Genomic DNA, 16,201 nt, shown 5'->3' with positions numbered 1-16,201 from the left:
TTCCCTAATGGTTCATAATATTACGTTATCTTTCTTGACTGCTGCTTCACACTGAGCAGAAGTTTTCAGAGAACTATCTGCAATGACTCTAGGACCTCTTAAGTGGTATCAGCTAATTTAGACCCCATATTTTATATGTAGAGTTGGGATTGTTTATCCAACATGCTGCACTTGATATTTATTGACCCTAAGTTTTGTTGCCCAGTCATGCAGTTTAGTGCAATCCCTTTATAACTCTTTGCCGTCAGCTTTAGACTTAACTATCTTGAGTACTTTTGTGTCATCTGCAGACTCGGCCACCACACTGTTTACCCCCATTCCAGCTCACTTCTGAATATGTTGGACAGTACTGGTCTCAGTATGGATCTTTGAGGGAGCTTGCTCCTGGTCACAAGCTGCACCCTAACAGGTCAGCCTTTCACCCCGTGCAGCACATGGGCACTAGAGGTTTGCTGCAGTGCAGTTACGTGAAGGGAGCTTTGCAAATTCAGAACAACCCCAGTGTAGGCAAGCCTAAGAGACCTGCAGGTCCCGGTCTCTTCTTCCTTTGAAGTGCTGTCTTGGTTGATACCGTTGCTAACCCTGGTGCCACTACCCTTCATTATGCTTCAGCACGTTTTTATCAAGTCTTTGATCCAGCTTGGCTCATGTCAGGATCAATAGCATACGCTGACTCAAAGAACAGAGCTGCAAAAGGAGAGGGAATTGCATGGTGTCAGGGAAAAATCAAAGTTAAGTCTTCACAAATGACTGCTTAAAATACCCGACCTTTTCCTGCTCCTCTTTTTTGCTTTGACTTTCTTATGGTTGGTGAAGCATTAGTGGTAGAGCTTCCGACTTTTGTAAAATTATGTGCCACATTGCATTACACAGGCACTGGCGTGACAGTAATATCTGTATTGTCCCCTTCTTTCACTTTTCTGCCCTCTGCTGTTGAGCAAAGTAGTTGTTTGACATAGTTTTTTTCTGCACATGGCTCTGCAGGGAAATACACTCAATAAATAAAATGAGAGAAAGAAAGAATCCTGCCAAAATGGCTAACTCTTTTGCTATTTTGTTTTTAAATCTTCTAAATCTTAATTGCTTTCATAAAGCAACAGCTCCTGGAGTCATGTGATTGAGAGAATCTCTGCTTTTTCAAAATTATATTTCTAGCCTTCATGCTTCCACAGAAAAACTTGAAAAATGTGAACCCAAAAGGCTCAATATCCACAAGACAAAGACCCCAAATGCCATTACTCTTTAAAAAATCCAAATTTTTAAGCCAATCTCAAGATTTTCTTGGAGATGGACATATTATTTTTAAGTATTTGGGCTTGACAAGACTAGGTCAGGCACAAAGAATAAGGAAGCAGCTCAAAAAGCAATGGAGGAACAGTGGGGGGGGATGTTAATTAGCAAAGAAGTAATGCTCCAAGAGCAACTGCAGTTGCTGGAAAAGCAACTTCAACAATGGGGACCAGAGCTGAAGAAAATACACCTGCGACAGCACGTCATCCCAGTCCGTCTTAAAACAACAATTCAGGATCCAGGCTCCTGACGTTTGTGAGTGGTTTATCTCTTTCTAGTTATTGTATTGCAGCCTGGGCAAACAAACTGTGTTGCTCTTGATAATGAAAGAGATGACATTATTAATGTATTTACCAAACGAAATGTAGGAGGTAATAGAATGGAATTAATCTCTGCTGCACCTTACTCATCAGATGTTGTAGTGCTAGGCAGTGGGTGTACTTTCAGCCTTGATCCTGTTGCTACCTGGTAGTTTAGCTGGCTAGCTTAGTTCTCGGCACTTGGAAGATAAATTAGTCTTAAGTCGAGAGATTTAAGAGACTAACTGCAGGCCCCCAGCTGCCCTTGGGAACAGGGCTTGCTAATAGTTTAAGTACTAATACAATGTGAACTTGAGTGACACTCACCCAGTGCCAGCCCTCTACGGAACAGCTGGATAGGGAAGGCCTGGAGACGTGGATCAGAAAATCAATAAAGTCAGTGTGTTTTCTCCATGAATGAACCTGTGGAACTCTTGCATCACAAGTAACATGTTGACAAGTATCAGAGAGGTAGCCGTGTTAATCTGTATCTTCGAGAACAAGAAGTCGTCCTGGGATACCTTATAGACTAACAGATATTTTGGAGCATAAGCTTTTGTGGGCAAAGACCCGCTTCATCAGATGCATGGGGGGGGGCCCCGAAGTGTCGAAGTAACATGTTGTGATTTACAAGGCAAGTCTGCTGTTGTAAACAAGGCAACCCCAGGGTCAGGGCTAAAGGAAGCTGGACTGGGAAAGCAATCCCTTCCTTTCCTGTCATTCTCCCACAGAGGGCTAAGAAACAGATCTCTGCAGGTGCTGTGCTCTGATCTATGCCATGGATCGCACATGGCTGCAGTGCAGCTGGTTCTGTGGGAATCAAGTGGCGAGAGTAACTGCTTCTTTGAGGGGAGAACAGCGCAGGGATGTCAGTTTGTGGAAACTAAAATGGTCCTTGAGAAAGGGTCAGTTTCACGCCATCTCCTGATTAGAAAAATGGTGGGGGGTGGGGTGGCTGTCGAGGGGCTTGATTATTGAAAAACACCCAGAATTGATGCTTTTGAAACCAAGTTTTATTTTTCAGTTTCAAATGACTTTTCATTTTGAAGTTTTAGGTAATTTATACTAAAAAAGGATAAAAAAATCAAAACAAAATGTTTTGAAATTTTTGAAAGAAGATGTTTTAGTCGATGTGATCAAAATTTTTTTTTTTTTTGAATGAGCAGGTCGGGTACATTTTTGAGATTTCATATTTTCATCCTGTGTCAGAATGGGAATACATGTCAATGTCTCAACCTTTCAAGGTCTGGGAAAATCCCATCCTGCCAGGCTCACTTTCTGTCTTTTGCTACCTGTCCAGTCACCAAATCAGTGTCCAATGAGCTAATTGGTCGTGTTAACACAAGAGTCCATGCAGTATGATTTAGCTGGAACTGTACTGTTTAATGTATTGTTGGTACCGATTGGTCAGCTTGTGAAGCACTAACTGAGCTTTGATCTCAGACCCTGTGCGATGTATTTGGTGTGGCTCTGCAGAGGTGAAGGGCAACTGAGTTGTAGAATTAGGGCTTCAGTGGTATATCCGTGAAGGGCAACTTGCAGCCCATTGGGGTTCTAGGTGTGTCCCACAAGACACATTGTCTATCATTGCCCAGGCACAGGGTTGCCTGATTCTGCTGGTTTTCATCTGCATAATTTTTTTTTCTTACCCGTATTACAAAAGTGGTGTGCACATAAGGCAAGGGCACAAGATGTGAGGTGCATGCTGATTGCATGCAACGCTGATTGAGAGCCATGCGCTCCCTCTACAGCCAATCAGAGCACTGGTACGGTTCAGTCAGCACGCCTTGCAACTTCTAAGTATACAAGTGCAGCTAGCAAAGCTACCATATACCGCGTGACTCACTTGGCTACGACAACCTTATGACCCACTGTGATGGAGGAGGGCCACTCACGCGGTCCATTCAGCAGCCTAGGTTGTCCATCACTGTTGTATATTGATGGGAAGAAACCCCTCATTTAGTGGCCACTTCAGATACTGGGGAGTTTGTGGAGATGATCCACTCTTTAGCCTGCAGTGGTACTGTAGCATTTTACTGCTGGTCGTGTTAGCAAAATTTTGATCCCTAGAGGTCTACCGATTCAGAGAATCAGCACATGGGCCGCTTCTTCTGTTCTCCTCTTCTAATAAACTCTCCTAGGCTGTGTTCTCTCTGTCCTTTTCAAAATAATTTTTAAAGACTGGGACTTTTTAACTTACAAAAGAGGAGACTAAGGGGGGATATGATAGAGGTCTTTAAAATCCATGGCTGGTGTGGAAAAAGCAAATAAAAAGTTATTTACTTGTTCCCATTGTGTAAGAACTAGGGGGTCACCAAATGAAGTTAATGGGCAGCAGGTTTAAAACTAACAAAGGAATGTTTTTCTTCACACAGTGCATGATAGGCCTGTGGAACTCCTTGCCAGAGGATGTTGTGAGGACCAGGACTTTAACAGAGTTCAGAAAAGTGCTAGATAAATCCATGGATGTTAGGTCCCTCCTTGGCTGTTAGCCAGGAGGGGCAAGAATGGTGTCCCTGGCCTCTGTTTGCAGAAGCTGGTAATGGATGACAGGAGAGGGATCACTTGATTCCCTGTTCACTCCCTCTGAGGCATCTGGCATTGGCCACTGTTGGAAGACAACTCTGGGCTAAAGGGACCTATGGTCTGACCCACTATTGCCATTCTTATGTAAGTACTAAACCCAGTCCAAATCACTGCAGTCTGTACCCCTTATCCCTCCAGAGTTCTTGCACTGCTGTACAGGCCTGCCTTATCAAACACAGCAAGCATAGAGCCCCCTGGAAACCAGGCAGTCATCGAGCAGCAGAAGCTGTTCTGTATTTTTCACCTCTGGTAATTTCTGGCCATATATTCCATACCATAATGCTGTCCCCTGGGCTGAAATTAGGCATTGTGGTTTAGAAGTTCCTAAGATTCACTTAGGAGTGGTTTTAAGCTGAAACTTTCCATGGGCACATCCTTATAATGCTAGCGTGTAGTCTAAATTAGTTACAAAAATGGCAGACAGAGTATTAGCAATACTGTGACTGAGTCAGATAACTTAATGTTTGGTTACGCATCTTGCACTACTTGATGCTATACTTAAAGCCCCACCTCCTGGAGTCTAGTGATTACAAGCCAATTTCTGCCTGTTTTTAATTTGTAAATAAATGTCGGTTTCTAGCCCTAATATTTGTAGGGGATTGATTAAAAGCAGGAATCCCAAAGGCTCACAAACTAGAAGACTAGCAAACAGAACTTGAAATGTATTATTTTAAAGGAAGAACTCAGAATTTTTAAGACAGTTTCCTGTTTCATTTGGCGTCGGACTTGCAATTCCAGTATTGACAGTATTGCCAATGCAAAGCATTCGACAATGTCCGTTGCATGAGCGGGGTGGATGCCGCTCCAGTTCTGGTTTAAACACCTAAGAGCACAATCTGCAGGTGTGTTTCCCAGGGGTGCTTGTGTGAGTAACAAATGAGCACAGCCACAGTGAATCCATTGCTTCAGTCAGAGTGACTCTGGGCGGGGAAAGAGAGCGGGCAGTGTTCCCTGTAAGCTGAGCACTAGGGTGGCCATCCATGAGAGGTTCAGGTGCCGCCCAGCTGATGAGCAGAATGCCCTTAGCTGTCTACAGCCACCCACAGTGAGCAGCATGCTTTTCTGTTAGTGGTGCACAGGTACCTGTACATGTCTTGGGGCACAGAACCAAATTTATTCTGCCCATAGATGGAAAAAAATAGAGGGAACTCCACTGGGAGGATTCAGTGGTGTTCTCCAGCTCTGATAAGAAGCCCATTGACTCTTACATGCCCTTGTATGGACAGAGCTCTCAGGAACAAGGAATGAAACCCGTCCTTTCCCCTGGAATCCCCCTCACATTGTAGGGGTAAGTGGGCTGTCCTTCCACACAGCTATGAAGCGACTAAAGCGGACATACAGTCTCATGGTGAATGGCTCCAGAGTTTGACAGAAAAGCAAAATGATCTTCTCACAAGTGTTGACAGCCAGAAATATTTTGTTCTTCTTTAACTCTGCTCCGATGGCTCTACCTTATTTTGCTCTGACTTTGAAAAAGAAAGCATTGAGGAACCTCTGAAGCACCATGGCTGATAACACAAAGAATATTTAACCCGTCAGTCTGGCATTCTGCCAGGAAAAGCTTACAGCTCCCGGTTTTGACAGGTGATTGCTCGTTGTGCATTGCCTTCCATTCCACGAGGGCGGTGTCCTTACAAAAGCACTATGTTATCTTTACATTGACAATTCTCTTTTATGAGTCTGCTTAAATTTTGGAGCAAAACGTACTTGAAATTTCGGAGCACTGCCCCGATGGGGGATGAGTTTAAAAAAAGTTTCTGGCCCTTGTGGTTGTAGGGGATTGCTTGAAAGCAAGAATCCCAAAGGCTCATAATCTGGAAGACTAGTAAACATCGCGTTGTTGGCTTTCATATCGAGTTACACCGGCTGAGGGTCTGGCTCACAAAGCCTAGTAAAAGTATGTTGCTTTTGGGAAACAGAGCTTTATATTTCTGACTAGGAATCGGTGTAGAGAGGCACAAGACGCAATAGCCTTTGACTTTTCCCTCCGTGCCCATTCATCATTTGAAAAAAAAAGCCTTTCTTATGGTATGAGAACTTAGGGGTAGGTTGAGTCTAGTCTCTGTAATAGAAGAAATTGGTTGACATACTTTTGTTTTTCTGCAGCAAGTTCTTGTACTGTACAAGCTGCACTGAAAAATTTCTCTGGGATGGCACAATGGATAAAATTTTCAAAAGTGGTTTCGGAGCCTACATCCAATTTTTAAATGTTATATCGGCCCAGATTTTTAAAGGTGTTTAGGTACATAACTCCTTATTGATTCTGAAGTGCCTAAGTCACTTTGTAAATGTGACTGACTCCTAAGTCACTGAGGCATTTTTACCCTGCAGCTTTGTCATGCTCTTTTTAAAGGAGGATCTGTGCTGTGGAAAGAAATCTCTCAGCCTTTAGTTTCTAGCATGCTGTATATTCACATCATGTTCTTGTGTTGCTTTTTTTTCAGATTAGCAAATTCTGTGGCCACTCTCAGCAGAGACAGTACAGATCAGCTCAAGACCCAGAAGAACTTTTTGTTGAGAAGAAAGTGCTGAAGGTGGCTCACACAGAACACGAAGAAACCCTGTCCAGCCAGAGAAGGTGAGGCAATTTAGACTCTGAATATCTATGGTGGCCAAGTTGGAGTTAGGAAACTACTGTGAAGTAAAACTTTAAAATACACCCTGATGGGTAAGGGTTACATGCTTTCATGGCTGTTGCATAAATGTCAGTGTGTTTTCCTTTTAAGTATAAAACTAATCTCCAGATTCCCATCTTTGTTTTCTCAGTGGGCTGTAAGCAATGTTGTTTTTAAAGGTTGCCAAGACAGTTGATGTTAACCTAAGCCTAAAGCAGGGGTGTGCATAGTGGGGAGCAGGCTCCCATGGAAGGGGGCATGAAATCTCATAATGGGGGTGCAGCACAATCAGGTGCTGGGCTTCAGGCTCATCCATCTCGTTAAAAATGTTGAAATCTGTTACTGTTTTTAGGCCTGGGTATTCTCATTTACATACCGGTTAATAAACTCTTTATATTCTGCAGACTTCCTTCCTCACACCTGCTGAAATAGTTTTTCTTTTTTTCATATGGACTTACCTGAAATTTCTGTTGGCTTCGATGACGTTAGATGAGGGGGGAAGGCGAGCCCCATTAATTTCAGGGGCGAAAGTAGGGCGCGATGTAAAAAGTTTGCTCCCCCCTCCAGCCTATGGTATGTAAGGGAGGTGATTTATTTACACCCAACACCTTAACATCATGGAATATTTGCAGCAGTTTTTTAAGTGTTTAGAAACCAGGGCAGGTGTCTGTGTTCATGACGTAGCATCCTGCACTTATTCCAGCTAGTTTTAACTCTGTAAGTAGAAGCTTTAATTTGGCAGAGAAGAAACCCTTTCCCCTCTCAAGAGTTTTTAAAGCAGGCTAGGAGAATTTTGCATGTACATGTGCAATGATTTTTTTTAAAATAAAACAATGGCTACAGAAATGAAATGAGGAAATTTGATATTTGTGTAAATGTGGATAAACTCAAAGACAAAATGGACAAAATCACCTGTCAGTAGTTACTGAGCCAGTGTCTCATTCTGCTTTCAGTCAGACTGCACCAAGGTGGGCTGAGAGGAAACCGCTTGTCAGTGCGTTCTGTGTGTCTGTGTTCCCCCATTATCCTCCTGTGTCAGGGAGCAGACTGCCCTGGCACTGGGAGTGATGTAGTTTGAGGAGCACTGGATTTCATGAAACCCACTGCAACTTATTTGGGCCTTAAAAGAGCCATTCATACTGAGATTGGAAGTGTCTCTTTTCTCCCTTCTGCAACTATCATCTTCCCGTCCTCCTGCTGTGAGGATATGATCACTTTCGCTTCAGCCCACAGAAAAACATTATTCCTTCAAGTGCTTTTCCTGCTGGATTTGGTATCTAACACTCCCCTGGTCTACAATAACATGAAGGGAGCTGCTTTCCAGACAGGATCTCATAGCACATTGATGACCGTGAGATGGGAGATCATCCTGGTTACACGAGAGGGCAAATAGTAAGGAAGGAGGCATGAAAGAGTCTGGAACAGATGATCAATCAATCAGTCTGTAAGCAACTAGAGGGTAATCAGATGATAAGGAATATCCAGCATGGAATCTGTCAAGAACAAATCATGCCAGACCACCCCAATTCCTTATGTGACGGGGTTATTGGTCTCATGGATAGGGTGAAGTGGTAGACGTGATATATCTTGATTTTAGTGAGGCTTTTGATACAGTCCCATGAGACATTCTCACAAGCAAATGAGAGAAATGTGGTCTAGATGAAATTATTATAAAGTCAGTACACAACTGCTTGAAAACCAGACTGAGAAAATAATTATCAATGGTTCACTGTCAAACAGGAAGGATGTCCTGCAAGTATCTGCCTTGGAGACAGCGCTATTCAATATTTTCATGGATAATTTGCATAATATATTGGAGAGAATGCTTATAAAACTTGCAGATTATACCAATTGTAAAAACTTTGGAGGACTGGATTGGAATGCAAAAAGCCTGGATGAACTGGAGAATAGGTCTGAAAACAACACTATAGAGTTCAATAAAGAAAAGTGCAAAGTACGACACTTAGGAAGGAAAAATTAAATGGACAAATGCAAAATGTGGCATAACTGTCTCAGCAGTTACATTATCAAAAAGGATTTGGGCTTAGACTGGATGTCAAGTGGAACATGAGATGACAATGTGAGGCAGGCTAATATCATGCTGGGTTGTAACGGAGACATGGGAAGTAATTGTCCCACCCCGCTCAGGCTGATGAGGCTTTGGCTGGAGTACTGTACCAGTTCTGGGTGCCATGCTTTAGGAACAACCTGGACAGATTGGAGAGAATTAGGCCAGAAGGGACCACCCAATGATGCAGTTTGACCTTCTGCATTTCAGATAGCACTTGCACACTATCCCCAACGACTGAAATGAGAACAATGTGTTACGGCTCCCAGGACACTCGACTGTGGTGTGCCAGAGGAGCACAACAAAATGGATAAAATTTTTTGCAAACCTGACCTGGAAAGGTGAAAAACCCTGGGCATGTGTAGTTTTGAGAACAGAAAACAGAGAACAGACATCTCTCAGTCTTTAGTTTCGAGTGTGCTGTATATTCTCGTCGTGCTCCTATGTCTACAAATACACTAAAGGCCGTTATAAAGAGGATGGTATTCCTGCATATCCAGTGAAGAGACTATAAGAGTTGTGGGCTTAATCCAGGAGTGCTAGAAGCTCCTTAGAGGTCAGGGGACACCAGCACCCAAACCACAGCCCTGTCATCTGTTCTACCCCTTTCTCCAGTGGCTTCACTTCCACATTGGAGGCGCTGTTCCTGCACCACCTGTTCCCTGAGGCCTCATCCCATGCTCACTCCTCTCCACATCCTCCCCACTTGATTGCCCTTAAGGCAGGTTAAAAAGTTGTGGGGGGGGTTCCAAAGGCAGCCCTGGAATACCCATCACAAGAGGCCTTTAAGAATAGCAGAGACAAACAACTGCCAATGTCAGGAATGCTCTAGGTTTAAGTCCTCCTGTCTAAGCACAAGGGGCTGAGCTGTACAACATTTCAAGTCCCTCGCAGTCCTACATTTCAGTGGTGCTGTGAAGCTCAATAGCGTGGGAAACAAGTGAAAAGAAAGGGGAAGCAGAAAAGGAGAAAAGTGAGGTTAAGAAAATGGAAACGGTGCTGAGCCGTTGCTCCATTTCTGTCTTCAAAGGAGCAGAAGATAGAGAGACGAAACCCCCGATGAGAGGTAGAAAAATTGGAGATAAGGAGGAGAAAAGAACAAAATTAAAAACTGGACAAAGTTGAGCAGACTCCATGGGGAAGCTAGGTTGGCCTGGGGACTTAGATGTGCCCTAAGCCCTGCATTTCGCTGTTGTGCATGGGCAAAGAATTCTGAAGTGAGGAGTGATCTGAGTTCCTCAGTTTTTGGGTGCCTACCCTCAGGTGCCATAAGGGCCCTTTTATTCAGAAGATAGCATCCATGATGCTATAAGGAGTCCCACATGTGCAGTGTAACGTGGAGCTTTTCTTGTCAAGGGGCAGCTATTCAGTGCAGAAAAGCCATGACAAGGCCAGACTCTTCACTCACTCTAGCCTCATGGGTGGCACCAAGAAGAAAATAAAGCCCCCCCATCAAGAAACTGTAAAAACAAATGGCAATTGCAAACTATTCCAGTGCCTGCTGAATGTGCAGACATAAATCATCCCGTGTATTTTTTCAGGGAAATACTCTTGGGCTTTGTGATGTGTTTTTAATGACATTAGTAGCGCTTGACTCTTTAACCAACGCTTGTTCATCGGTGGAGATGAGGAGATAAAAACCATGCCTGACATCTTTCGATAACCAGAGTAGCTGCATTATGTTACTTCCCATCAGTACTGTAAGGGGGAAAAAGAGAATCATATTCCACTCTATCTCTGTTACTTAGTCTGCAGGCTGAGAGACTCTGAGTATGGGTGAAAAGCTGCCCAGCTTATTAAAAATACAGACATACAAAACGAAGGCTCCCTCAGAGAGCATCCAGACGTCTTCCTCCTTGTTTTGCCTGCCCCAGCTGCGGGGCATGTAGCTCACAGCTAATATCTGTGACAGCTTACTTCCATCTGAAGTGGATTTGCTGTTTTTAAGATAAGGACTAATAAGTGCTGAAAGGCAGACCGTACCATCCTAGGGCTGATTTACTCTGCTGGTGTGCCCGCAGGCTCCTGTTGGGTTCTGAGGCCCCTGTGCGCTAGGCGCTGTACAAACATTCACAAGCTAGACCCCACTCTCAAGTTGGCATTGGGCTTACAAATCAAGAGGTGGCCCAAAGACAAAGGGGCTTGAAAAGGGTTGGGACGAAGTGCACTACCTCGAAAGGGTCTGAGGCACATGCCTTGTGGTTCAACAATATCGATGTAAGATATGGAGGAAATCCCATTATTTCTCTTTTCCTTTTGGAATTTAAATCACCACCCCCCCAACCAGCTCAGCCAACAGCCACTGTGGACCCAGGGGCAAGGTGGGGGCCCTGGCTCTGCCCCAGAAGGGGTGGGGCCGAGGATGGATGCAGGGGACCTAGGGCAGTTAGCTGGAGCTGTACTGCTGCGATATTTCAAAGGGGCCGAGAGCTCCAGCCACTGCTGCTGCCCAAATGGCGGGGTGGGAGTCAGAGCTCCAAGCCCTTGGGGCAAGTGCTGCTCCTCTCCCCCACATTGATGGGCCTGTGTCCAACCTTGCCCATTAAAAGCACCCTCCTGCTGCCCACACCCCCTTGTTTTATGGGCGCTGTGTGGGTTGCATTTCATTCCTTTTTGCCTTGACTTATTTTCCCTTTTCCTTTCGTTTTCTGTTACTCCCCCAGCCCTGAGTTACCTCTGCTCTGCCTGTTCTCCCGCCACCATCAGACAATCCCTCGGTCCCAGCCGCTGGCCCAGAGTCAAAGGTGCCCTTTGTGGGTGATGCCCTAGGGAGAGCTTACTGCTCCCGCAGGACTTACATGGAGAAGTCTCTGTTCTGGGGGTGGAGGGAGGTAACTTAGGCCATCATGAAGTACCCCAGTGCCATGGGGAAGGTGCATCACTCCAGGAGCCAAGAGACCACAAGTCCAAGTGTCTCCTCCTCCACTGGGCACTATTAGTGGCCTAGCGCCATGCACAGCGGCTGTTGATTAATGCATGGAAGACTGGTGCTTGGTGTCCCCACAAAGTAACAACCCTAAGCTGAGCTGAAAATCTTCCTCTGTCTCCCCTGGCTGAGCTGCCAGCCTCTGGGTGTGGTGTGGTGTGTGTGTGAGGGGCCACTTCTCCTGCTCCGCATTACTCTGTTGCAGGTTAGCTGCCAGGATCATGCACTCTGAGAGCCCTTTGTGCTAGAGGCACAAGGTGGGGCATTGCCTGGTTCATGTCCTCCCCACCTTTGGCATCTCTGGCAGCAAATGGTCTGCTGCTTACCTCCTGGAGCAGAATGTCAATGTCGCTGGCTTCTTTGGTTGCAGGAAAGCAATGGGACCATCAGATCTGCACCGGAAAATCTCTGTCATACATTTGCACATGCAAATTAAAATTTGCAAAATCACAGTTGCATGTCTTTCTACCCAGCATGTAGCAGCAGAACTAGGCCAGTCAGCTGCCCTGTGCCTGAAGTCATCTGTCTTGATGGCAATTTGGGCCTTTAAACTTGTTATGCTCCTGTAGAGCACCTCATTTGTATTCTTAAAGCTGTCTTAGCAATGTACAGTGCCAGACCAACACTGGGCTCAAATAAAAGCCCAATCTGAAGACACCCCACGTGGGGGAACTTTGGGTGCGGTACTGACTTTGACTCATTGTTACGTTCTGCATAGCGTGCATTGTGCATGGACCGTTAGCTTGGCTGCATTTTACTAGTTAGCTGCAGATGTGGTTGGGCCCCTTGCAGACACAAGCGCTTAACTTTGCATGAGTGAGGAGTCCCCTCGAAGTGTGAAGCCATGCGGGTGTAAAGTGAAGCAGGTGTCTAAATGTCACCTACTGGTGAATGTGTGTCCAAGCCTCAGCGCTTCAGCTCCAGACTGTACCAGCTCATGCTTTTGGCTCTGCTGGTCCCTGACGCAATCCTCAGTGTGTCAGCAAGAGTGATGATCAGGCCCACTGCTTCTTGCAGCCTTTGAAACCTGTGGGAATTTTGCCTGACTGAGGAATGGTTGGCTCTGCCACCTGAGAACAGCTGACGTGACATGACTAAATGACAGGAGGGGTGTCAAGCAGAGAGGCAGAACACTTCATAAACAAGGCTGACACTTCACCTTAACTTGTCATGGTGTTCCTTGCAGGTGGGAAATTATGCATGGCTGCTGTACCCGGTTGTTGCTATAATCAGCCTTGTAAAACATGCTGACCCGGGCATAATCGGTTCCTCTTTAATTTATACCTTTTCGCTTTCTTTCCAGGGAGCTCATTATGAAACTCAAATCTCACAGCAGTTTTTACAGCAGCTTGCCGGAGTACATCTGCAGCCACAGTTCCGCTGTTCAGAATGACACCCTTTGCTGGAATGGCCAAGAAATCGTGGAGAGGTAAACATTTCTTTTCTCTACTCATAAGTAGTTAAATGTGCCTGTAAGTGTTTGTAGGACTGGAGCCTGCTGAATTCTGGATTGAATTCACTGGTGTCTGAGATTTAACAAATTGGTTCACTGACAATCTGTTATTTATTCAGAACTGAAAAGTGGTCAGGCCTGAAGCTGAGTCTGCTGTGTATAGCCAAGCACTGGAGCAGAGAGGGGCCCAAAACTACCCATGGGGAGGAGCAGCTGGTTACTTGTTATGCTTTATGGAGCTGCACCAGCCAGGTGGTGTGAAACCCAGGCTGCTGGGATCCTGTGGAAAAGTGGGTGGGTGGGTGGGTGTCAACCAGGCAGGAGCAAAGAGGAAGAACAACTGCATTGCTAAGCAGCACTCCTTGCAGAAAGGACAGTTTGCGAAGCAATGAAGTTGTGGTTACCCTTTTGGTGTGGTTTCACACGGAGGCTCAGCTGGGCTCCTGAGTTTTGGTGATACATCTTCTGGATTTGTGCTGACTTTCTTTCAGCTTGAGTATCTGACCTCCATTCTAGAATCAGTCATTAACATTGGGAAATAGACACATGGTAAGTAGGCTCCCTGTGGACTCCATAATAACTGGCAATTCTGTCCTTGGATGCATTTCAGTAGGGACAAAGTTCAAAGTGTACGGTTGGTTTCCTTTGCATGATCCACTTGCCCTGTGTCTAATCAGAGGTTTCTACTGATGGTTCTTTACACGAAGTCTTAAGCACTGGGCCTAATTTGTCTTTCGAGTCATTCTGTGATGTCAGCCTCAATTGTTCTTCCCATTTTATTTTCTCTGGCTTCCAAATGTTAATATATTAAGTATATTCATTGCTTTTCTGGATGCTGTAAAAATTATGTGAGACTAATGACAGCTGCAGGGTTAGCATTGCAAATGAAAACATTGCGTTCACAGAAAAAAAAAACCCTTTTATCTTCTAAAACATTGGTCCTGAGAAATGTTCGAGACTGTCTGAACACAACATAGTTATGCTTCTTATAATTACACGTAATATCACCAGACTGCTCTTCTAATAACCCTGTTTGCAAAATGTCCTTTATTATTTAAATCCATTTGCATAAGGAAAAATAGAAATATTATCAAGGCAAGGCAAAGATAATGTAGGGTATAAAGTGTAACTTCTCCTGAGTTGGTAACCTCAGGAAATAATGAACTCGTAGTTGCAGTGATGACCTGAAACACTGAAGGGACCAGAAAATGGCATCCAACTATTTTTTTAAAAGATTACTCGAGCATTGCCAATTATGCCTTTAATAATTTGAAGTTACTTTGCCTCAGGAAAAATGTGCCCTCTATCTGTACCTTCTTTCAGAAAATCTTTTGTCTCCATGCCTAATGAAAAGTACAATCCAAAAAGGATTTATTTTTTTAAAAAACTTTCTGCTTCTTAATTAAAAAGCACATGAAATCGTGCTATAAAACACAGCAGCCTGGGGAATGTGAAATGTTTCTGTCCAATGAAATCTTTGCAGATCAAGATGGAATGCTACATTCTTGGTCCTACTTAGACTATTCAAAGTTCTAGTAAAGCCGGTGGTATAGGGGTTGTTTGGTTGGTGTAGGTCCTGGTGTCAGACTCAGAAGATGACCCATGTGTGAGGGACCCATATGGTGGAATTTCTGTCCTCAGTTTAAAATACAGGTTGAACCTCTCGAATCCAGAACTCCCCCATCGGGCAACATCCATAATCCGGCATGATTTTAGTTAGTCGGATGACCATTTGTCATGGGGTGTGGCCAAGCTTCCCATCGTCTCAGGAAATTTGTTTCCAGCCACCATGCATGGCTCTCTGTGCTCTGTGCTGTTGCAGTGGAAGCGTTGGTAATGTATTAGACAATACTGACCTCCCATTGTCTGGCACCAGTCAGGTCCTGAAGGTGCTGGACGAGAGCGGTTCAACCTGTACTGAGCCATGTAGTTTAAAAAACCCTATGTTAAAAGCCCACTCACATTGTGGAGTCACTCACATAAGAATCAAGAAATGCCAGAACGACAGTCGCCTCTGCAATCCTAATATGGCTGCCTTGTGCATATTCATCATGACACAGTCTTCAGTTACAGGCTGATGTAGTATCAATTCTACAAGACACCTGCCTCAGTCAGGGCACAGGGTGGTTAATGAATGGCCCACGGGGCTGCAAGAAGAGAAGAGGTGCACTTTAGTGGGTCAGACCTCACCTCTCTGAGAGAAGAGCTGGTTTGTAGGCCTGGCTCTTCCAAGCTCTGCCATGGATTTGCGGTGTGATGTTGAGTAAGGCTATGTCCTGTGGATATATACAAAGGGGCAACGTTAAGGGTAAACAGGCAACCTTAATTTGACATTTCCTTGAATTCTTGGCTTTGGAGCCTACATGTAAATTCTGCTATGGCAGTGCCTAGGGACCTCTATCACAGGGGCTCCACTAGGTTAGGTGCTGTATCAACAAAAAAAAGGAAGCCTATCCTTGCCCCAGAGAGCTTACCCTGGGGTCTTATATATGGCCCAAGTAGTTCCACAGTCCAGCTTGCATGCCACTGCCAGCATGTGAGGCCCTGAGGCCCAGGGGAATGTATCTGTGCCCTTCCCCCAAGCCCAGCCCCTGCTACACCTGCTCACCCTGAGGGTACCTCTTTCCTCAAGCTCTGAATCACTGCCCCTCTCTCCGGGGACATGGCCTCAGAGAGAACTAAGGAGCCTGGCATGGAGTAGCAGGGGCAGCCCCTCTGTGCTTACCTCAGGTGCCTGTGCTCTGCTCCGTTGCCACCTCCCAGGCCAGCCCAGTCACTCTGCTTCACTGCCCTGTGCACAAAGACCTACTGGCAGCAGCTCAGAGTTGCAGCCAGAAGCTACTTTATCCCTGATGTGCTGCCGGTGGTGGTGGCAGGGGTCGCCGGTGAGTTTTAAATTGCCTGGGGGTGGCAGGGGTGGCCTCGGGGGTAACATATGTGCTGGCAGTCGGGGCCAGAAGATAG

The 16,201-nt window shown here is 45.2% G+C and overlaps 1 protein-coding gene across 2 annotated transcripts in view; it reads left to right on the top strand.

Annotated features, from left to right (window-relative positions):
- GPC3 (glypican 3) overlaps window positions 1-16,201 on the top strand; it is a 262,973-nt gene that overhangs the window by 155,120 nt on the left and 91,652 nt on the right. For both annotated transcript variants that reach the window (XM_075008006.1, XM_075008007.1), the window contains exons 4-5: window positions 6,620-6,753; window positions 13,088-13,213. In XM_075008006.1, coding sequence (XP_074864107.1) covers window positions 6,620-6,753; window positions 13,088-13,213 — 260 coding nt within the window. The remainder of the gene's footprint in view (window positions 1-6,619; window positions 6,754-13,087; window positions 13,214-16,201) is intronic.

The sequence above is a fragment of the Carettochelys insculpta genome, chromosome 13 (genome assembly GCF_033958435.1).
Source record: "Carettochelys insculpta isolate YL-2023 chromosome 13, ASM3395843v1, whole genome shotgun sequence".
Taxonomy (NCBI): domain Eukaryota; kingdom Metazoa; phylum Chordata; order Testudines; family Carettochelyidae; genus Carettochelys; species Carettochelys insculpta.
This window is presented reverse-complemented; position numbering and strand designations above follow the sequence as displayed.